The sequence below is a fragment of the Daucus carota genome, chromosome 7 (assembly GCF_001625215.2).
Source record: "Daucus carota subsp. sativus chromosome 7, DH1 v3.0, whole genome shotgun sequence".
Lineage (NCBI taxonomy): Eukaryota > Viridiplantae > Streptophyta > Magnoliopsida > Apiales > Apiaceae > Daucus > Daucus carota.
In genome coordinates this window covers 25,232,581-25,257,106 of record NC_030387.2, presented here as the reverse complement: position 1 = coordinate 25,257,106, position 24,526 = coordinate 25,232,581, and the positions used below count along the sequence as shown (strand labels likewise).

The following is a 24,526-nucleotide window of genomic DNA, read 5'->3' as shown; positions in this document are numbered from 1 at the left end:
GTAACACTATAGGAATTAAAAGCGGATATTTCCGATCGGAAATTTCGAGCGGCGGCTATTTTCGACTGGGTTTTTAAATTCGACTACCTCTGTTCCGGTCGAAAATGACTATTTTCAACTAGAATCTGACGATTAAAAATAATTGCTTTTCTTGTACTGTGGACCAAGTAATTAAAGGTTTGGAATTGTGTGAGGGTGGTTTTGTAGTTTACTATGGGAATAATTTCCATTGCTATAGCTAAGAAAATGGTTGTATTCTTGTTTTTATGGGTTTCCAAGCACATGTAATTTCAGGTGCATAACAGCAGAACATGAGAAAGCTCGGTTATTAAGTATAGAGTCAGCCTCTCGAATTTTTGTATATTCTTGTTTTTATGTGTATGTGTACATGTGTCCAAGACTCAAATATGTTCTTTTGTTATGTATCAAGAGTGACATGATTTTAAAGGATGTAAATAGTCAACAGATTAAACAGATTAAGCCTTTTCATGCTGGAAAGAAAGAAGGCAAAACAAAATTCTCTGAATATAATTTTGTTTTTAACTTACGACGGAATAATAAAAACATATATATTATTCATTATTTTTCGTTTTTAAAAATGCATGGTTATTAAAATACTAAACTTACGACAAAAATATAAAGTTATTTATATTAATTTATTTTTCGTTGTTAAATATATATGATTATCTAAATACAAAACTTACGACGATTAGTTTACGATGGAATAATAAAAATATATTATTTTCATTTATTTTTCCACTCTAAATAGATATAGATATTTAAGTACTAAAACCTACGACGGTTTTGTTTGCGGGAAAAATTTATTATATTATATTTTTTTGTTTTAGAATCTCTATCGCATAAAAATAGTAAATATGACCTGAAATAAGAAATGATCAGAAATTACGACAGATTTTTGCTTTTCCGTCATAAGTTTTGCATGCAAACAAATCTGTCATAAGAAATCCATCGCAAAAAGCCGATTTTGTTGCAGTAGTCGTAACAGGCAGGTAGGTAATCATGTGGAAATTTATTTACAAACTATATCATAATAATAATAATGAATCCCTGCGTTCATATTAATCTATTCAGTACAATTATTCAAAACTTCTACATTAATAGTGCTACATATATAATTCAGTAACATATTTTTACTAATTTGATACCTCCGACAATACTCTTTTAGTTAAAGTTCAGAATATGATAAAAAAAATATATATTCTCTCCAGCTTTCTAGCTAGTTCCCAAATTTTTGTTTCTCTCTCCCAAATAAAAAGTTTATATTAAGTTAATACAATAGATTACATGCTATATTTGTTAATTTCTTAAAAATAGAATGCATGAAGTAATTATTTTAAGCGCATAAGAAAATTATACCAATTTAACGACTATCAAATTTAAATGGCATGAGTTCATGAATGAAATTACTAATAATGTATAATTATTTAAAAATATATATATATTTTCGAAACATTTAAATTTTAAAAAATATATCATGACAAACAAGCTGTGTAGGTCAAGTTTGATATACATATTCAATCTTGACTTTTTAATACAAAAACCAACATTTTGTTTTTATTCTCTTTAGAAATGATAAATCCACAATTATGCTATGAGATTAGCGGCAAACTAATAAGTATATCTTGTTGAATAATAAAAAATAACATATTCAATCCAATTACATCAAAATAATGTAAAATTTATAATATTATAAGAAATATTAAGTAGTTAAATTAATGAAACTAACATCAATTCATTACACTGTAAGCTATACCAAAAAAAATCCTTTATCAAAGGAAATTCACAATCATATAAAAATATTTAATTAGATATAATAAGATATACCAAGAGTATTTAGGAAAAAAAAACTTGTTTTATAAACAAACATGAAGACACTATCAAGATGAAACACCGATGAAATTTTAGGCGATTGAGCGCAGTTTGGGGGCAGATTATGTGCCAGAAGAGGTTAAGTTGGTGTTGAAGCTTGGCTTGACACAAGGTCCGAGCCTGATGTTAAGCGGGTTAATGCTCTATTTCGTCACTCTTTTGGACCAAAACTTTCAGTTGGGCTACCGAGCCAAAAAAGTTTTTATTTAAATGATAAAGCATCTAAAAACTTTCAATCACGAGATTAAGTATAAAAAACATTTCAGCGCCGTTAAACATTTCTTTGACTTTAACGAAAAACGTTAATTTTAATGGAATTGAATATTTTTGCATCCTTGTTCTGCATTGCATGTTCTAACGCCAACAGGGAAACCAAGCAGTCCACTTGCTCGATAGATTCAGTAGTAGACCTCACCCAGAGTTGCCCCTGCTTGTGTATATATATACACGTGTTTATGTATGTACTGGGCTGATTGGATTTTGTTGATGGTTTGGATGGAAAGAAAACAGAGTCGGGAGCGAGCAAGCAAGCAATCAGAGGTTTAGAACATACAACATAAGTCCATGTTATGTCCTACTACAATTTGAAGCAAAATAGTATAAACATGAAAACAAGAATAATGCAGGTGCCGAATATTTGCCTACCACCAAAAAAGTGAAATTCAATGCTGGAAAAGAAGATAAATTCTTTACGAACAATGATAAACAACCGCTGAATCCTTGTGCCAAAGTTATCACGGCAGGGAATCTGAACTGTGTTCAGCACCTACTCTATGTTCAACATGAGCTTGCCTCGAGCACGGGGATGCCAACCATCACCTGGCATCACACGGTCTCCAAGCACTCACCAGGCATCTCCGATACTCCAAATACTCTCTCAACAAAATTCCTCAAATAATCTTCATATTGTTGACATTAGAGTCTCTAAGGTGGTGCAGTGCAGATGCTGGCGAGCTCGGTAGGGCAACTGAAAATTTTGATCGAGTATAGTGATGAAATAGAATATTAACCCGTTAAAAATTTAAAGGAGATTGACGGAGTGGCTTATTTGAAAATTTTTAATGGGACAATTAGTTGACTGAAAACTTTTTTGATTCGGTAGGCCAACTGAGAGTTTTGATTCAGTAGATTGACGAAATAAAGCATTAACCTGATGTTATGCCAAGTATGCAACAAGTTGTGCAGTATTCAAACCTTGTAGCTTGTATTTGGAATCCCATTCTCATTAGTTTTTGAAAATATTTATGAAAAAACGTTTAAACTTTTGAGGTGCAAAATGTAAATCGCGTAGCTTTTAACTTAACGGTCAATTTGATGGAAGAGGTCAGAGGAGTACATATCGAGCGCTTTTTAAATATTCGAGTGCATATTGAAAAGAAATATTGTTTGAGACCAAATCGAAAAAGCTCTTAAACTTTCAAGGTGCAAAGTGTAAATTATTCTTTTATAAAAAAAAGGTTTTATTTTGCCTTGTTTGCACTTCATGAACAAAACTAGTTTGTAATGAACACACATTTATGTCATGTTTAAGGTGAATGAATACAGAAGTAATGGAATAAAATTTGAATAATGTTATGAACAAATGTTTATAAATTTCATTATTTTCTCCGTTCCATTACTTACACTCTATACAGATCACACCTCCAGGAATGCTCCAATCTTTCTTATACTCAATTTCTTCTCAAATCTCATTATAACAATTTTGCACTCATTCAATTTTTTTTTCGTAACTTGTGAAAAAAAAAATTCGTAACATTTTTCCACAATATTTTATATATAGAGTATAGACGGATTCGTGCAGGGCACCTTTCTGCACAAATGCACATGTTTTCCAAGTCGTTTGCATCTGTTTACAAAACAGACTGCCACCACTAATAACACAAAATTAAATGTTTTGGCGTTACAAATTTAATTACATGATTAACATCACATCAACAAAAAGGTTTAAAGAATAGTCCTAAATTGGGGTAAAAAGCGTAGCTAAACCTTGATCCACAGTTATTTGAAGCTTTCCGTATGTCAGCAGTGACTTCTGGTCACAATTATATGTTCCTTTCCCTCTAGCCAGCACCTCACCGTCTGAGTCTATGATCCCTTCCTTGGATGGATCAGCAATTTGTGAACCAGGTTCTAAAATGAATGCCTTCACCTATTCATACAAAAAGAATCACATCAGCTTCACTCGTAACAATCATTTGCATACTACTTAGTACACATTCTACAGTCCGTGCACTCAGTTTTTTTTATATACAACGTCAGAATACACTTGATGTCCCATCCAGTCAAGACTCTTAATTCAGTTAGATAGGAAACGGGTCATCACCCTTAATATTTGTTGAAATGGAAATCAGCTATTTCTAATTTTGAATGAGTACGTAGTGCTAGAGTACAAAATTAGGTGGATCAATTTATTCTCAAATGATGTGAGATTAGGGGGTTTGGAATAATTTAAATTTTGTTATTGGGGTGAAGATGTAGGGAACATTTTTATGTTTGTTATTGGTATGGATGCTGTGTGCCCCGTCTCAATAAAGTGTTATTTTGACGACAAATCTCAACATGCCATGTCGCATTTGCAAATTATTTTAGTACCAAACAGGGAACTTTAGCATTATTCTGAAGGAAAATGGTAGAGATCCCAAAAATTATTCTTAATTTTTTTTTTCAAAATCTCAGTTGATGATTTTTGATTGGTTCCGTTCACACTAATACTAATGGGGACCTCTCTGTGCACACAACTTACTTAATCAAAATCGGACAGTTGTTAGCCACGTCATTTGGAAAAACATGGGATACGTGACATTATTCTATTATAAATGTTTATATTTTAATTTTGATTATATTTATTGATATATAATAGGTGAATGACACATACCTAATTGCTTCTATTTATTACATAGGCTCAGTATCCATGGAATGTTCCTTTTGTTAAAGTTTGTTATTAATTATCATAAAAGAATTTATATTTCCTTGCTTTTAAAACTCTTTCCATTTTTTCCCAAATCATTTTACATCACCTTTGTTGATTTTATTATAGTTATATTTCACTATTTTTAAGAGCACATACTGAACATCTTCATCTTTAAATATATTATTTCTGAATGTGTATACCACAGATAAATTATTTTTAACGTCAAGCAATGAAGTTCTATGGACTCCAGTACCAGATTAATTATAAATCTGAAACACACAGGCACAGATATAGATATACCAGGTTGGTTTAATAGTTGGTATTCAAAGAATAGACTCACCTTAAGATACAATACATGCGGTGATTTGACATATTTACCGTTGTTCATTTCAGCCATTAAAGCTAGCAAGGGTAACTTGGAGCAAGTCTTCATTATGATCAGATCCAAATAACCATCAGCAAACTGCACATGAACAAGCAAAAATAATTAATTAACTATTGTATTTCAAAAAATAACATAACCCCTTACCTCTTGGGCCAATGGTATCTCTCTCGCTCCCACTACGGAATGTTGAGGATTTAATTCTTGTCAAAGGCGGGTGATTAAGTGTGTTTGATTATCAAAGAAAAATTACATAACCCATAGGATGTTAAATGAAATGTAGAAAAAAACAGAATCCGAAAGTAAGCAGGGACATTTCAATCTAATCACTAGGCGTTATTTTAGAGAGGAAAATAAATGCTTTCAGGTAAAGATATATATAGCTTAGAAGTTAAAGGTTCCAAAACATGTAAATTGAATAGACTGAATAGATATAAATGTAGTTTGTCAAATAATGCCCTCCACCCCACCATGTTCAACAACCCCAAAAGAGAGACATTATGTACAAGAATTTAACGAAGGAACTGAGTTACGACTAAAAATTATAAATCGGTGATCTTACAAACTTTAGCTTGTGAAAGATAGTGTATGTGTAGAAATATCTGCTTGCATTGTTTTTTGCCAAATTTTACTCATATACAAGCAACACTAGCAAAATAATTTAAAAAGTATCAATGGAGAAATAACTAGTAATATAACAAGAGACACGGAATTTAAACCGACAGAAAGAAATCAACCTTGGCATCAGGAGCTGCCATGGTGTCCTCACTGCCCCAGGGTACATTGTGAAGCCAGACTGAAATAAAAGGACCTTCAATCGTTCTCCAATTCAAACTCTGCAGGTCAATATTTGAGTCTCGGTATCCATGCTGTTGAATATTAATCATACCCTCTTGATTTTGACCACGAGCACAGATGCCTTTAGCACATTCAACAGTGTGTCCACTTAGTTCGTCACCGAAAGCTTCAAATCCAGGAGCAGGTACAAAATATATACGCCCGTTGTAGGTCCGCAAATGGAATATCCGTTGAAGAGCCTGTACAAACAGTAATCTTGAAAAATAAACTTAAACCCAACTCCTTAAGCAATATATGACCAAAATTTAAAACACCATATCCAGACACCCTCAAAACTTTTTATCGCTCTACAAAGTGTCTATAAAATGAAGACTCACAACACTAGCCACTTCCCGATAATAAACTAACAATGCCAAAGAGACTATTGAGATTAAAGAGGCATATTTATATTCAATGACTCCTTGACAAAAAGCTATAGAGCTGTATCTTTGTACCAAGCTAGAGATTTATGCCAAAGAATGTGCCTGTTTAAATTGATAAGAAGTTGGCACTGATGATTTTAAACGACGGGTTTCGTTCAGTATTCAATCTAAAACATGAGTACAACATATACTAAAGTTCATATTACACCTCTTTGTAGAAAGAAAGTTGACTTTTTCCATATTATGGGTATGGATATATAAACATGTAAACATACTTGTGAATATACCTATTTTATTTTTGCAAATACAACCATATTAAGAATGTATTAATCAACATATTATAAGTCGTAGTTGATGAGTATGCTTTATGCACAACTTACAGTTCATTTTGTTTACCAAAATAAAATTTTAAATACTCCTTTTGCCAATCACAGGTGATACCTTCAATACATTCTTTGGCTTTCATAAACTACTTACAATACAGCTCTATCACTTGACAAAAAGCTATAGAGCTGTATAGCTTCAATACAGCTCTTTAGATTAGAAACAACACCTGGTATTATTAGCATATGAGTAATTTCATCTAGTTTTACAGTGAAAACCTATGGAAAACATACGGATAACAACCTAATAAAATTCCTTATAAGTAAAACCCTTATCATTTCTTGAAGAGGAAATGAAATGCAAATTAATATTTAGGTTCATAAACTACTTACATAGAATTCCATCCGTGCACTCCCCATCCATCGATACTTTTCTGACTCGATGTCAATATCAGCAACCAAACCTGAAGAAATCATGTTCTAGTCCAACAAGTTACAATAAACAATATATATGAAAGTAATACTCAACAATTTTCCGGTGCATGCGTCAACTTATCAGAAGTGAAGTCCAGCAATAGAAAGTGCAATTTGTTTTTTAATAGAGCAAAACAACATCAGAATTATAATTCAGTAGCAACATATTTAATATTCAGTATGTACCCCAAGCAAGCATCAATACACAATAAAATCTGGTCTCTCCCTGCAAGATAGTTGCTACATCCAATGAACGCTTGTGCCCTGCCGATGATAGAACCAGAAAAGAGAAGTTCTATTTTCAGTAAAAATGAGTGTGTAGATGAATCACAGTATATGAATAATATCAGTAAACAACTATAAACACCAAATATAACCTCGAATGACAGCAAGAACCGCATAAAGAGCTGTACATGGATAACCAACCAAGTCCAAAAGAGATTTTGCCATACCATTCCCTGTACCTGTATTCAAAAGATTGCATGATACTATAAACTAACACCACTTTAATTCACAATATCATAATGTCTGCAACAATTATTACATGAGGATAAGCCTCGATTTATTGAACAAAGAATGATTAATGCCTATACACATTAAATCTATGCCCAACTCCTTAAACAGTATTGTTGATGACATGGCTGATGTCAACATACTTGGAAGCTACACACTACACTTGTCATACACCATGCTGACATGGTGCTTATGTCATACTAGTATGACCCCCAGCACTCGGGTTTTTTTTTATTATTATAAATACAATACAAACTATTTGGTATATTTTTCTTCGTGATACTATCTTGGCCATTCTTTTTTTTTTTATATATATAAAATAATTTTAGTTATCTATTTGTCATCACTGATATTGAAGGGTCAAAATACTTACTGCCAATCTTATCTCTTCAAGATTGGGTCCTGAAGTTAGTGCTATTTGCTAGTGGTGTGACACTGAAGAAGAAAATATAAAGCACCTTTCTTGGATTAGCCAGGACTAAGTATAGAACAATGTCATTATGTGGTGGTCCTTAGACAGGAAACAGCAGGTTAAACTTAGAGCCTCTTACAGGGATGCACAGGATTTATTTGATGGATCTGGAATTGAGGAAATCTGAAAGATGCAGCCACTCTGGTCCATTTGGTTAAGGATGAATTCTTTGATCTTTAACCAGGTAAAGGAGATAGATAAGTTAAATTCAGATCATGTGAATGGGCATTTGCTTCAGACTCTTTAACTGGGTACCAGAGCTACTCTGGTATCTGAACCCAGTAGGTGCTGTTTAATTGTTTAACAAAAACACAAGGAAGGAACAGTTTCTCCGGTGGAATACTAAGTTAATAACTTACGTTGTTGGAACGTCGAAAGTTGGAAACAAAAATGTTATTGAAGCAGGTATGGCATGTATTCTAGATAAGGAGGATAACTTGGTATATAGGGCCTGCAGTAGCTGAAGCTCCTATGGAAGCTGAGAGAAATGCCATCCTATTTGCCTGTCAGGCTATTAAAAACGAGAAAGGAAGCTCAGAAATGTTCAGACTGCTTAACACTAGTAAAAGAAATCCAGGAAATTAGAGCAGGATAAAGTAGATTGAAGGTAATAGTTGATTTTTATTGGATTATAATTCCAAACTCCAGTACGTTGAAAGGGAGAATTTAATTGGAGCCCACAAATTAGCCCAACAAATCAGAGTAGAAATAAAGTTCTGCATGCATAGTGCTAAGTTTCTATTTTTCTGAGCTGGGCTGAGACATAAATTAAATGGTGGTAGTGGGATTCTCTAGAATTCTAATTTGCAGCAGTTGGAAATTAAAATCCAAATGTTGTTTTAATTTCCAAAAAGGTCATTACGAAATTCAAAAACTCAGCCAATGAACAGCCAGGGGTGGGAGGTAGTTATACAGGGAAGCCTAAGAAGCAGACATCTCCTGCAAATGCTATTTAACGGAGGAAGGGGCAGCAAATTATGTACAGTTTATAAAGAGTATCATCCACCCAAGAGAGAAAAACAAAAAGAAAGAGAATGGAGGATGGAAAATTCTTGATGCAGTATTTGTTAAGGTCTATGTTCATGCAGTGAGTTTGGATCAACCTTTCTGAAACGTCTACACCTCAGGGATAGGGTAGTGACAAGGGCCAGTGAGGGGTTCATTGTGCTTATGGTATCAGGAGCAATTCAACATCTGAAACCTAGAGTAAACAAACTGCGGTCATGCATATAGACCTCAGGTGTGCTTTCTAAGAGAGCGCGAACATACTTCAACCTGAAACGAAGAGCAAAAAACAGTGTGTGAATGGGAGGACCGCAGCTGGTTTGTGGATCGTAGACACCCATGGATGGTGCAGTAGCTCAAACAGAGGAAAAGGGACAAGACTTTGGAACTTTGAGTTAAAGAAACAGTGTGTGAATGGGAGGACCGCAGCTGGTTTTTGGATCGTAGACACCCATGGATGGTGCAGTAGCTCAACCAGAGGAAAAGGGACAAAACGTTGGAACTTTGAGTTAAAGTGATCCAGGAAAGCCAGAGTCGTTTGGCTCAGTTCCTAGCCAGAATCTTTCGTCGTCCTTTGGAAGAGTAAGGGAATTAATGCAGCTGGATATGGATCTTGCCGTCTTGAATGGGGGGAGGATGATTTTCAGATCATCGAAGAGGCTATCTGCAAGTGCAGCAACAGATTAAAGATGCAGTCGAAGGCATGGCTAACACCGGGGACTTGATATTTTTTGTTTGAGTTCTTTAAAAGTCTATCCAATTACAAAATTGTCCTTGGGTTGCTCCGTCAATGGATGTGCCGCTATTTGGGCATATGTGGCAATAAACTTTTGATAGTGGCCCGTCAAAACCAAGAATCCCTGCAGTTCTCGGATGTTCGTGGGCTGTGGCACTCCAACATCGCCTTAATCTTGCTAACAATCTGCTGACACTCCATGTTCCAAAACTACGATGTGCCCCAGATATACTACTATCATCATTCCAAACTCAACACTTTTTATAATTAACAAATAATTGAAGCTTTTTAAGTGTTTCCAAAACCATCTCCAAGTGCTTTAAGTTTTTAGTTTTGTTAGGAAAATAAATTAAAGGGTCCGGGTGCATACTACCGGCGGGTTTTTTCAGCTGGGAATTTTTTATGTGAATGTGGGGGTCTACAGTGTCATCCAGCAGAAAAATGACTCATTCAAGGGTTGCTCCGTTAATGGATGTGCCGCTATTTGGGCATATGCGGCAATAAAATTTTGATAGTAGCCATTCAAAACCAAGAATCCCTGCAGTCCTCGGATGTTCGTGGGTTGTGGCCCTCCAACATTGCCTTAATCTTGCTAACAATCTGCTGACACTCCATGTTCCAAAACTACGATGTGCCCCAGATATACTACTATCATCATTCCAAACTCACATTTATTATAATTAACAAATAATTGAAGCTTTTTAAGTGTTTCCAGAACCATCTCCAAGTGCTTTAAGTTTTTAGTTTTGTTAGGAAAATAAATTAAAGGGTCCGGGTCCATACTACCGGCGGTTTATTTCAGCTGGGAATTTTTTATGTGAATGCAGGGGTCTATAGTGTCATCCAGCAGAAAAATGACTCATTCAAGGGTTTCTCTCATCTAGCACTTTTTTTCGACTGTTCTGGACCAGCTGCCTAAACTAAAATATCATCAAAAAAACACCTAACACAAATTGACAAAAGAAAGGACGGAACATCTCGAAAATCAAGGATTGAAATGTGGAGACCTCGTTCATCAAGGATTGAAATGTGGAGGGGGCTTTTGTAAGTCCACACAACATCACCAACAATTCATAGTGACCTTCGTGGGTGTGAAACACGTTCTTGTTCACAACCGGCCTCTAACCCGGTTTTCGGTAATATTCTAATTTAACGTGCAACAATGTAAAAACTTTTGACTTATATAACTCATTTATAAACTCATCAATGATTGTAATTGGGTACTTATCCGGCATCATCTCCTTCTTCAAGGCTCGATAATCAACACAAAATAGCCATGATCCATCCTTTTTCTTTTTCTTGACCAAGATTATCGATATCGAGAATGGGCTGCAAGAAGGCCTTATGATCCCTGCATTTCCTGGATTATATATTTGTTCTCATTTTCCCTAGCATTGGGGTATCAATAGGGCCTTACATATACTAAATTACTACCATCCTTCAGGATGATGGCATGCTCATGGTCCCTCCTTCGGGTAGTCCTTTAGGCAATTTGAAAGTTGTTTGCACCTGGACAAAATAGGTTTTAAAAATACCACCACTTTCTCCTCCCAAAATCATTCACCAGATACGGGACTGCCTCAACTCACTAATATACCACACCCTCCCTCTACAATTCCTGTTTGGTGCCCTACCTTGAATTTCGTCTCTTGCAATTTCCAATTCAGTGTTGCTAACCCCAACTTTCCTGGCCATTGGACTCCAAGAATAATATTGGAGTTGCCCAAGGTAAAAGGCAGCCAAGACGTACACCCAACCCAACTGTAAAAGTACTTCTTTGCATTCTCATGTCACTTTCACCGTTTCCTCCTTTTCCAATATTACACAGAACCCTTCTTTGATTTGATTGGCATTCCCAATCTTTCGACACCATCGATAGAGACACAATTATAATTAGCTCCTGTATCAATCATAACCATTACTTCCTTCCCTTTAATTATACCCTTCAACTTTATGAATTTCGGCTATGGTAGCCCAACTACAAAGTTTGATGCAACAAGTGGGGTTTTCTATGCCAATCCTTCCTCCTGCAAGATGACCTGCCCCATCTGCTTCTATCTCCTGCTTCTTCTTTCGGCTCTAGTGTCGCAAGAACGCCCAAAGGGGGCAGCCTTTTCCTTCCGTTTGTCAAAAAGAGAAGAAAAAAAAGGCGTGGGAAGACGTTGCAGACGGGGCCTATCACAAAAATATTTTTTTATTGCTGGCAGAATTTTTTATTCTTGCATATGTGACCAATGTTGGTTCCTTAGTCTCACTAGCTAACACTCTTGGCGTCATTACATGCATCCAAAATACCTTCGTGTTATACAATGGTTAGTATCCCGGTTATGATTAAATATAAGGTAGCAGCTGACTAGAACATGAGTTGGAACAGAATTGGCATCTGAGATTTAATAAGATATTATTTATCCAGAAGAAAACTATTCACCCTATATGTTTAACAACTCCGCTAACTTTTGCTGCCTGTTTTATATTATGAGTTGATCATTTTGTTGTTACTTAATAATAACTGTAGTAAATTAGTGTCAATAAAAAATTGGGGTTTAAATGGTCTTATAACAATAATTGAAAGGTTTCCTGAGTAACTGAGCCGACAGCATAAGTTTTTCTACTTAATCAGTGTAAAGGTAAAAATCTACTTGGAAAGTATAAAACGAATATATAGTATCCAATGATGTGACAAATGATATTTATAGTATCAATGTACCAGTATTTTAAATACACCATGCACTGAGATGTAGGGAAAAAAGTAATATATTGAACTATTTAAGTGGAAGTGATACAACACCTGCAGGTACTACTCCAAGAGGCATCCTTATTGCAGAATCCCAATCCTCCCTCTCCAGGAGTCCATTTATAACCTACTAAAAAGTACAAACCATAGAGTGAAGAGATAAAATTTATGATCATATGTCAACAAAATATCAAAAGATTAAAAAGAGAACATGATAGTCCAGAAGCATCACTTTGTAAACCAAAAGAGCTCTAGCACTGCCTATTGACGAGTTCATATCACATCATACGAATGTGTATAGAGAAAAATCAACCTGGTTTTGTTATTTATATGATTTACATCGTAAACAATCTAAGTCTGAGTATATAAAAAAAATGCAAAATTCGCCTAACAAGTGGAATTTACAAATCCCAAGGACTGGCGAATGCATATTCAATAATAGTGACACACAGCAAAAATATTAAAAACAAAAGTTATGTATATAATTAATGATAATTTGAGGATGATTATCTCCAGTATTTTATTATTTTAAAATACTAAAAAATAGTATATAATATACCTTTTAGGACATTGCATTGAAATACCTCGACCAATGGGAAAAATTTGAACCTTACTTGATTTCTAGCAACGATGTTCTCATTGAGATATCATAAGAAGTTCTGACCATAGTTACAAGGAAACGGGTACGCTGCCACGTACCGCGATCCAAATCGTTCGTACCCGAAACGCAAACGGAAACGTTCGGGGTCGCGACCTAGATCGCCGGAAGTGACGACCCGGAAGAACACACTTCATTCTTGTTCTCAACAGTAGATCCATGTCTATGTCATATGATAAGTAGTTTATTTTATCAATAAATGTGTACTTTTATTTGTTATTCAACATCTTTTTCTTTAAAAAAATTTATAAATGTATAAATTATCAACTAAAATTGTATATTATAATGGAATTTATATATATGATTATAGAATTCTTTTTAAAAGACCAGTTGTACCCATACGTTCCATCGTACCCATACGTTCCCTCGTACCGGATTCACTAAAACTAATGTCCCGCGTACCCGATTTCGTTCCCCGTTTCGAATCGAACCAAGTCTTATGTAACTATGGTTCTGACTGTTTCATAGTCCGTCCTTAACTAAAAACAAATTCTAGGATTAAAATGGCCAAATTATGGTTGTACTAACTCATTATTGCTTAGTCTCATTATGACTTAATCTTCATTCTTATTTAATTAAATTTAATTGAGTCTCATGGATAGGTCTTTTGACATAAATAATTAATGGTCAAAAGTGGCGTTTTTGAACTTTATAGCGTGACTTAAAAAACCCACTTTCAATTATTTATTGCTCAGGTAATCAGGCAAATTTTTTATTTTATTTGACAAGTTGGCAACATTCTCTAAAAACACAGTACTTGGATATGTTATTTTATTTGACTCGCTTTGGTTTCAGGAGATTTAGCAGAAAAAGTACTAGGGCAATGCAAAAAGTGTATGGCATGCAAGCCCGTCAAAAGGTAGGACTAATATGTAAACTTCCACAAAGTCTCATACAGTTTCTTACCGAAATTGTTGTTCACTTGGTAGTTTTACCTGGTTCAACCAATAGTGTGTGAACCAGTCTTTCACTATGTAGTTTACTTGGTTTAACAGATGGTCTGGTAAGCCAACCACTCTATAGTCTAAACTCTAAACTTGGTTTAACAAAGAGTTTCAATCAAACAAATGACAATGGAACCCGTTCGACCTTAACGCAGAACTTTTGTCTGCATGTGCTAAAATTATACGCTTCGACTTTTTGACACTTTTAGGTGTTTTGGCCGCATTCATAGTTAAAGATATTATTTTTAAAATTTTCTTTTTTGAATGGAAGTATTTAATCCAATTTTAATTCACAAAAAATATTTAAAAATAATAATTTCTACTATACAGTCAACCCACCTAAAGATGTGCAGCAAACTTCAATGCGTCATATAATAAAAAACGGAGGGAGTGACACAAAAAGCAGCAAGAGTTTGCAAGATGTTTATGGAAAAGCCAAAAATGGGTTTCTAAATTTTTGGTTGTCCACCTGATTAGATAAACAGTTGAGGAGAAATGACAAACCTCAACCAATATTCCGTCCCCACTAACACAAACAATACCATCATACATCGACAGATCCATTTTATATGTGATCTCCTTAGCATGGAGCTGATGTTTAGTTTCTGAGAAAGACAAACAACCATCATACTCCGCTACCAAATATGTGCGAGTTGTTATAACAGAGATAAGATCAAAAACCAACCTTGCATCGTATATAGGATATTAGCATCATCGAGCAAGGGTTTTACATCTGCAGCAAAGATCTTTGTAGCAGATTTCCTTCCTCCAAATGGATTAACAAATATGAGCAACTTTTTTGGCCGTCCTGGAATAAGAACAGAGGATGAAAACCGATAAATAACAAATCACCAGTAGTTCATTATAAATGATTCACATGTGTGTGTGTGTGTGTGTGGGGGGGGGGGGGGGGGGGGGGGGGGGGCTGCTGCATGTATGTGCTGAATGATCTAAAACAATTATGATTCAGTTTGATTGTATAGCAACCAAAACAACTGTTAAGTCATGGAGAACTGATGGAGAAAATTGTATAACAAATTAAAAAGAAAAAGTAATTTCTTACTCAGAGAAAGACAAAATAATCATATAGTCATTATTAGAAGAAGTATAAGAATCTATCCTAAATTAACCATTTGAGACCCGGAGACATGACCAGAAGATAATTAAGGGACAAAATACTATATATCCTAGGGAAGTTGTACTTCCAAGGTTATTACTTCAAACATGAAACAACTCCTTCCTGTTTAACACTATACATGTTTTTGCTCACCATTAAGTTAAAAGCAAGATAGTAACATACTAGTTCATTATATTACCCTTTCCCCGCACACTACACAGCAGAACAGACCGAGTATGTTTAATTTGATTCAGGGAAATTCGCAAGTTTTTCCAAATGGTATCCCAAAATAGTTTTGACTTTTAAATAGTACCAATCTACTATTTTGTCATTACATAATATAGAATTAAGATCCGTTAGTCAAACATTTTAATATCTTTTTTTTTGTCGGTATATTTTTGATATCTTATATAAAATTATTGTAAAGATTTTTGGTGGTTTGGTGGTCATCGATCCCACGATGTTAAGACATTAAACAAAAAAACATGGATTCAGCACCTGGCAAGTGATTGTTGTAGCAAACTACCCCTGTTTCTTATACGGGAAAGAAATTGACCCTAGATTTCTTATGTCCGTGCAGGGGCCCATTTTACCGTGTATAGATTGTTGACAAATGACAACAATCAACTCTCGGGGACCATCTCCCAAAAAACATATAGTTATCTATAATATATCTCTTTGATACAAACAAATATAATATCTTATATAAACCACAAAATATGATTTCATGATAAGTATTGATGTTTTAAATAAATCTCTTTAATTTGTTTCAAAAAAAAAAATCTCTTTAACAATATATTTCCATGATAAGTATTGATCTGTTATAAAACATGTATTTATTTGTATTAAAGTGAATCATTTGTGCAGTCATATGTTCTTTTTTGTTTTATTATTATGTAATTATTTTGCACTAGTGACTCACCTAATTTTTTTTAGGCTAATACTATATATGAAATAATAAATTTAGATCTTCAGAATTTTGAAAAATGATTAATGGGACCCTCTTAGAATTGACTTTTATAAATGGTCCCAAAAATATGACGTTTGTCTAACGGAACCTATAGGGCTATAAGGGTGCAAGAGGACATAACATAATAATAGAGTGGTACCATTTGAAAATCAAAATCATTTTGGGTAGCATTTGAAAAAGCCAATCCTTACATTGAGAGTTTCCCTGATTTATTATAAATTACAATACACATGCTAGAACAAGCACCTTACACAAGACACCATTAACAAAGTCTATATTTTTTGAATCTCGTTCATTCTGCCCACACAAACAGAAGTCCTTCTAGTATTAGAATTATTCACTTTCAAAGTCACTAGCAAAGTGATTAAGTTTCAAACATAACAAAAATTAGTGAAAATAACACTATCTGACTTTAGTACCAGGACCAAAATAAATGCGGCCACCAAAGGTAACTATCTCACCTTCCCCAGACCCCGCTATTTTCACTCCCTCAATTTAATTTACCGTAACAGAATAAATTAAAGAAACATATCATTAACAATAATTCAAACCACCCTGCTTCAGAAAAAAAAAAAAAAAATTCAAACCACTCCACATGCAAAAAAATAAATAAATTAAACATATTCCGTATGTAAAAAAATTACCTAAGGAATCAATATATTGACCAAGCTTACGAGACCAAAGTTGCAAAGACCCTTCCGACAGAGGCTCAAACACAAACGTCTTCCTCGTAAGCCCCTTGTCGCCACCTCCAACACAACAAAGCCCAGGTGTCTCCACCACAGTTTTCACAAACACTTGCGACCCCACGGTGGAGAAACCAAGGACTTCCTTCTCCACGGTCAAACACCGGAGGCGCTGACCGTCGTGCCACTTCAGCATTCCGGCGCACGTTAACGTCAACGTCGTGTCTACACCTTTTATTTTTACCAATTCAGACACGATGTCTCCGCCTTCATTTTGTTGTTCCATGGTGGTGTTTGAGATGTGTGTAATGTTGTTTGAATTGAGTTTGTTTGTGTATGTGTTTTCTATGTGTTTTCTAAATTTGTGTAATTCTTGTTTGACTTTGCGTACTGGGGCTGCTTTGCTTTGTTTTTCTTGTTTGGTTTGTTGGATATGTACGCATCGAGAAACTGAATTTTGACAATGCCGAGACGGGATATATAGAGGGGATGATTATGAATAAAAATGACGCGGTACCCACTTTTTTGCGGTACCCACTTTTCTGAGTTATATTTCGTGGAGTACATGTTTAAACGAGAGCAGGAGCATCTTCAATAAACTTTTAGAATCACTCTTAAATATAATATACTAAATTATTAGCTCTTAGCAATTTAGTTTACATATACTCCAACAATATTCTTTATATCTACTCTTTATTTATTTTTATATTATTAAAAGTACATTGAACTCATAAAAAGACAAAATAAAGTAGAAAGAAAGAGAGTAAATGGAACAAACTTATAATAAAATATTACTACCTCCGTCCCTTTTTACTTATCACTTTGACTTTTTGCACGTAATTTAAGTTGATTAAAAACATACTTCTACTTATTATTTTTAGAATTTTTTTTTCTGAATTAAAGTTTATAGTTTATATTTTTATTCATAGAAAAAAAAATTAAAAATAATGAGCGGAATTATGTTTTTTAATCACCTTAAGTTACGTGCAAAAAGTCAAAGTGACAAGTAAATAGGGACGGAGGGAGTAGTTAAGAGCTATCTAGATTCTAGGGGCTCCTACAATTGAGGAGAGAGAAGACACTCTTAAGCTTTTAAAGAGCCTCTAAAAGTCTCTTGGAGCTCAAAATTTGGCATGGTTTTTTATTTTTTAATTTAAGAGCTCAAATAAAGAGTTTATCGGAGATGCTCGAGTAGGAGTATCGGTTATCATTATATATATATATATATATATATTAATAATAAATAAATGTAAGGATAATTTGATATTTTGATTATATTTTTTGTTATCTCTAAATTATTATAAAAAAACTCTCCTTTATAAATACAAGTCAACAAATGCGAATATTATTTGGTACTGTTTGGTATCACCGTGGAAGAGAGCAATATCAACAAAAAAAAAATTGATAAATCTAAAATCAGTTCTTCCCAACAACAATTTTAAGCTCAAAAATTGTGTTTTGAAATAATGTGTTCTCTCATTTTTCTATGAAAAAATGTTTTCTAGCTTTTGTTATAAGTACTCATAGATTTCATTACCGAACCTTGACGAAAATATTATGAAAGGACATCTTCGATAAATGATTATTTTGGTATTTGTATAACTCACATAAAATTTAAATACACTTAGAATCCTCTCCAATAGGACATATTATTTAAATGATTTTATCAAAAGTCAAATGGTCAACTCTAGCTCAAAAAGGATTTCCAAAATGTATTTATTTACATAAATATAAGTGATGCTCCATATTTACAAAAAGATTTTTAATATCTGTTTAAGGAGTATTCAAAGGTTTTATAATCGCAATTTATCGGACGAGAAATATCAAGTAATGATATCTTCTTGTTTTACAATTGTAAAAGCAAAATGCAAAAGAAATTTGAACAAAGAATATACATCCATTATATATTCTTTAGAACACTCTTTTGACATTTATTTAAAGAGACAAAAATATTTTATTCAAGTCTCAGATTTTAAAGATTTATTCCTCATTAAATATTTTAGTATTTCTATGGAATAAAATCTTTTAACATCATAAAAATATTTCCTTCAAATCTCAAATATCTTATCTTCAAGGAAATATATTTTAAATGTTTTACTCAAGTCAAAACATTCCTTTGTAGTGAAGTGTTTGTACCTTCTGACACTATCAAATCAACCTTTTAAGCAAAAATTTGAATAAATGTATGCTGCACATTCTTTTATGCTCTGCCAACACTAAAATTCTTAAATGCATGTGCATTTGTTAGAGCTTCTTTTTGTCACTACACTAGTTACTTGAAAAATACATGTCACCTATTTTTTACACACCTAGCATATAGTTTTGGCATGTGCAGTCCTTTGTAACTGTTCAAGTACTGTGTTACACTATTCATCTGTGGACTTTTGTGTCATGATTTGCATAATTCCGTGGCTGAGATAGTTAACTGACTTGAATCCCATGCTTGCATGAAAATAGGTGGCTTGCATGCTAATATTTTAATATATATATATATATATATATATGTGTGTGTGTGTGTGTGTGTGTGTGTGTGTGTGTGTGTGTGTGTGTGTGTATTACATGATTGATTTGCAAAACATATATGTATATGTATCTATACAGCATAAATATATATATGTATATGTATCTGAGTTGCATGACTGTCTATATATATACACACTCATGTCTTCTTCTACTTCACAGCAAGCATAAGAACTTCACTCTCTCCCATGGATTTCACTCCCCTCCCTGCCAATTACCAAAGAAACACCTTTGATCATCCTTACCTTCTTGAAGCCATGGAATCCACTCAGTTTAAACAATCCACCACTTCAAAACTCCATCAATACACTAAACCTAAACCTATAAGAACCTATCACAGAAGGCCTAAATACACTACCTCCACTAATGCCATTCCTTTCTACCAAAGCCCTATCTTCAAAAAGCCTATCAGACCTCTCAAAAGAGCCTCAAACTATCAAAACTACCCTGATCTCATAAAAATCAGACCCCCTCCACCAAGACTAGCCAATCTGTCACATTCCAAAAAGCTTCTCCTTATGAACCAAAATGTTCAACCTGGAACCATTGTGGAAGCCAAGGGAGAGATTGAGAAACTAGTGCTTGCTGCTGAGTGAAAAAGCTTGATTTATGACCTAGATCATAGGTATTTCTTGCACTTAATTGGTGAGTTTTACTGTAACATGAAGCCTATAAGGGGATTGGATGGGATAATGCACTTAACTACAATTGTAGGAGGGAAACCTATACTAGTTGACCAGAAAATCTTAAACAAAGCTTTAAAATTACCTCAAAGACTATCTGGAATGCCATGTTTTGACATCTACTCTCACTTTGTGTTCTGTCAAGAAGAGTTTCAACTTTATGTGGGTTTCTTCACTGATTCTGATGTGCCATTTGGTCTGTGTGATTCTAACTGTGGTATACACTATAAGCATTTTACTCCTGTGTATCAGTTGGTTGCTTTGATTATAAGGTCCAATGTGCTCCCTAAGTCTAACCAAGATAAACACTTTGATTTCTATGATATGAAGCTGATGTTCCTGTTTGTTATTAATAGGATAGAGTTCAGCATATCTTATGTTATTCTCTTGAACATGATCAATGCTCATTTGACTGATTACATGCCTTATGCTCATGTCTTGACTGCTGTGTTTAGTCTGTTTCACATTCCCTTGCCTACTGCCTTAGAAACTAAGACTACTGCCTACATTGATGTTACTCATGTTAGGGCTCAAGTTGCTTTAGATAAATGTGAACCTGAGAAATCTGTTGCCTTTAATATGCCATCCTACTTAGATGAGGAAGATGTGTTCCTAGCTGATAAGAACTCTGTGCTTAAGGTGATAGAAGAACAGAAAATTGAGATGAAAAGACTTAAGGAAGAAAATGTGAACATTATAAATAGGGTGACTTACCTAGAGGGGATAGCTGCTGCTTCTTTAAATGGAAATAGGCAAATGGATATTGATATAGGTAATCTGTATCAAGTTCAAATGAGTGGTAATATGATTAGGGATGTGGATATGTTTCATGCTATTGAACCTGTTGGTGTTGGTATTGGGGGTCAAGGACCTGATGACTTTGTGCATTTAAGCTTTGGAACTGCTGGTTTTGTTGCTGCAATGGAGGAATCCATTAAGTGATTCCTGTTGGTATGTTGCTCGTTTGATGCTGTCTGCTTTTGGTTCTTGAATTTTAATTCAAGAAGTGTAATTTGCTTTTAATTTGCTGGATTACTGTAATATTTAACTTTGAATATTTTGTACTTGAAGCTACAAGACTTGGTTATGTACTTAAACATGGATGGATGCTAGTTTCATCTAATCAGTGAACCACACTGATTGGTAGAAACTGTTTTTTAAGTTGTAATATATCTAATTCATTCCTGTTAATCTTCTGTCTTGCAGCTAATTCTTATAACTTTTTAGATTCTATGTAGCTTGTATACAGGTTAAGTCATGAAACTCAAACAAGAAATTTTGGTGATCAAATTTCAAGGATGAGTTTTATGCATCATTTCTTTTGAAGTCAAATATTCAGGTGAGCAAAATATACTACTTTATCTTTTCATAGCATTTATAATTGTGGAAAGCCAATCCAGCAAGACAGTTGTCATTTATATACTATCTGCATATTTCAAAGAATAGATGCTATATTAGTGTTTGCAGGGCTGATAATTTCCATTGTTGTTTAAAGTAATTGCTGATTAGTTAGAATGTAATAGTTTAGTCTCTGTATTTGTATTCCAGGTCTTAAATGTATTAGATTAGCTTATGTAAATTGCAGAACTCAGTCAGGCCATATAATTTTTTTTGTACTAGCTTAGTCCATGTATTAATGATCCTGAATCCCAACATGTATTAGATTAGCCTGTGTAAAGTGCAAATCTAAGACATGCCATATATCTAGAGTGTTAAAAACTGAACTTAGTTGGTGTATAAGATCTCTTGACAAGTTCTCTTTGTTTTAGGTCAAGGTAATCAGTTGTATCTAGAATAGATTATGTATAGCTTTGGACAATTCTTACGATTACAATTTATATGTTTAAGGGATATATATTTATATAACTGCTCCGTTGATTAATACCATGTATATGAAAATTTATAACACATATCACCATTATATGTACACTCGTGCCAGATACTTGGTACCATTGATTCTTCAGCAAAACATATTTTAAGTTGACTCACTCGTTTAGATGTTTTAAAACCAAAACTGGCTACATTCCTCTATGAGCGTGTTTACAAGGATTCCTCAAAACTATCTCAAAATCTTAACCATAGCGAGAATTGTTTTCACTACAAAATTTTTATGCTTCAAATTCTTCGCACACTTGTCAACAATGCTTTTTGGTCTTCTACCAAACAAAAAGGGGAAGAAGAAAATTGACTCAATTTTTAAAATTTTAAAATTCTTATAGTCTAATTAAATCTTTTTGAGCACATACTGACTAGCTAATTTATTTTTGCAGGAAGCAACTATTAGAGGATTTTTATGACTAACCCTTAGTATTATGTGCAAAATTTAATTTGTTTAAATCATGCATACACATAGGGGAAGCACACACTTATAATTATTTAAATTTTATGTTTGTTTGGCAAATACCAAAAAGGGGAAGATTGAAAGGACATCTTCGATAAATGATTATTTTGGTATTTGTATAACTCACATAAAATTTAAATACACTTAGAATCCTCTCCAATAGGACATATTATTTAAATGATTTTATCAAAAGTCAAATGGTCAACTCTAGCTCAAAAAGGATTTCCAAAATGTATTTATTTACATAAATATAAGTGATGCTCCATGTTTACAAAAAGATTTTTAATATCTGTTTAAGGAGTATTCAAAGGTTTTATAATCGCAATTTATCGGACGAGAAATATCTAGTAATGATATCTTCTTGTTTTACAATTGCAAAAGCAAAATGCAAAAGAAATTTGAACAAGGAATATACATCCATTATATTCTTTAGAACACTCTTTTGACATTTATTTAAAGAGACATTAATATTTTATTCAAGTCTCAGATTTTAAAGATTTATTCCTCATTAAATATTTTAGTATTTCTATGGAATAAAATCTTTTAACATCATAAAAATATTTCATTCAAATCTCAAATATCTTATCTTCAAGGAAATATATTTTAAATGTTTTACTCAAGTCAAAACATTAGCCAAAGTTCTGTTCAAACTAGAAAAAGGCTAATCTTATTTTATTCAAAACCGGAGACTGGTTTTGTAGTTTTAAATCCAAATAAAATACTTCTACTTGCTAGAATGACTTGAAACTTGAGATAAATCATTTGAATAATGTTTTTGGTGCATAGTAAATTTTTTGTAATTTTCTGAGAAGTTTGGTCCGGACGCTATTTTTAGGGGCTGACTGGGATCTTTGACTGGACGTTTGACCAAGTCAACTTTGACCAAAATTGACCAAAATTTCCAGACCACCATTTTCCAATATTCTATGATTTATCATATTTTTGGTGTAATTTATCGGAGGTTTCGAAAAATCGTCGCATTTAATAACGATACAAAGTTACGTTATTAATCAAATTCTTGGGAAGCGTGCTTGTCTTCTAGTGACACAAATCAGCTGAGAATTCTCCCATAAAGTTGTTTGTCTTATTATACAAGTGGGCAACTAACACAACAAAACCACAATCCACACCCTTTCAATCTCCACCCTTCATTTTCCTTTCATCTCAACCATTCATTCCACCCACTTCTCTCTATAAATACCAACCTCTCACACAACAAATACTTCTAAGCTAAGAGCCAAGAAAGTGCTGAGATTTTGAGAAGTTATCAAGGAATACAAGTTTATATTCTCTCTCAAATATACTTCTCCACCAAAACCTTCTCTCTCTCAAATATATATTCATATATTCAAGGTTTTGATCTACAAGCTTTCTTACACTAACCGAGCTCAACCACAACCACTTCTAAGCCTTTGTAAGGGCTGCCCAAGTAAGTTCATAGTGCCAAAATCCGGCCGAACCTCCGGCGAATTTTTCCGACGAACTTTACCGGTCCATCTCTCGTAAGTGGTTACTACTTAGCTTCTTATTTGTGTCTTAACCGACCATTTTGTTTTAGAACTTTGTACCCAACTTCTCTTCATCTTAAAAGTTCTTCTAAAAGGTTCCCCAAAAGACACCAAAAAATCCGGATTTGTTCAAGATATCAAAGATATATCTTTCTCTTTTAAAGAGAACAAAAAGAACAAACAAAAATCCGTGAAAGTGCTCACTTGATTTGAACTAAAGTTCAAAAGTTCTTATCTCCAATAAGGGAGATATTTGACATAGAGTCAAATTCGTTATAAAAGCAAGATCGTACTTCCGTCTATCGCCTTAGCGTTGTGTGGAAGAGAAAGATACGATTCTAACGGCTTTTATACACGAAAGCTTCAAAAGAAAAGTTTAGCAACATTTTTATTGTTGTTATTATCCTTGCTAAACTTTGAAGAAGCAAAAGAAATCTTA

The 24,526-nt window shown here is 33.8% G+C and overlaps 1 protein-coding gene across 3 annotated transcripts; it reads right to left on the bottom strand.

The window, feature by feature from the left end:
- Nucleotides 1-3,627: 3,627 nt before the first annotated feature.
- On the bottom strand, nucleotides 3,628-17,554 carry LOC108196445 (sphingosine kinase 2). 3 transcript variants are annotated; one of them, XM_017363740.2, is made up of 10 exons: nucleotides 16,994-17,554; nucleotides 14,948-15,070; nucleotides 14,767-14,867; nucleotides 12,715-12,787; nucleotides 7,578-7,664; nucleotides 7,387-7,464; nucleotides 7,120-7,190; nucleotides 5,921-6,220; nucleotides 5,142-5,264; nucleotides 3,628-4,039 (listed from the first exon to the last, which is right to left on the bottom strand). In XM_017363740.2, the coding sequence occupies exons 1-10, from the start codon at nucleotides 17,319-17,321 to the stop codon at nucleotides 3,848-3,850; spliced, it is 1,476 nt and encodes a 491-aa protein (XP_017219229.1). In that variant the 5' UTR covers nucleotides 17,322-17,554; the 3' UTR covers nucleotides 3,628-3,847. The 3 variants fall into 3 exon arrangements, with proteins under 3 accessions (XP_017219229.1, XP_017219230.1, XP_063937553.1); XM_064081483.1 differs by having other exon boundaries at nucleotides 3,766-4,039; nucleotides 5,180-5,264; nucleotides 16,994-17,473; XM_017363741.2 differs by lacking the exon at nucleotides 16,994-17,554 and having other exon boundaries at nucleotides 12,715-12,790; nucleotides 14,948-14,971.
- Between the last annotated feature and the right edge of the window lie 6,972 nt (nucleotides 17,555-24,526).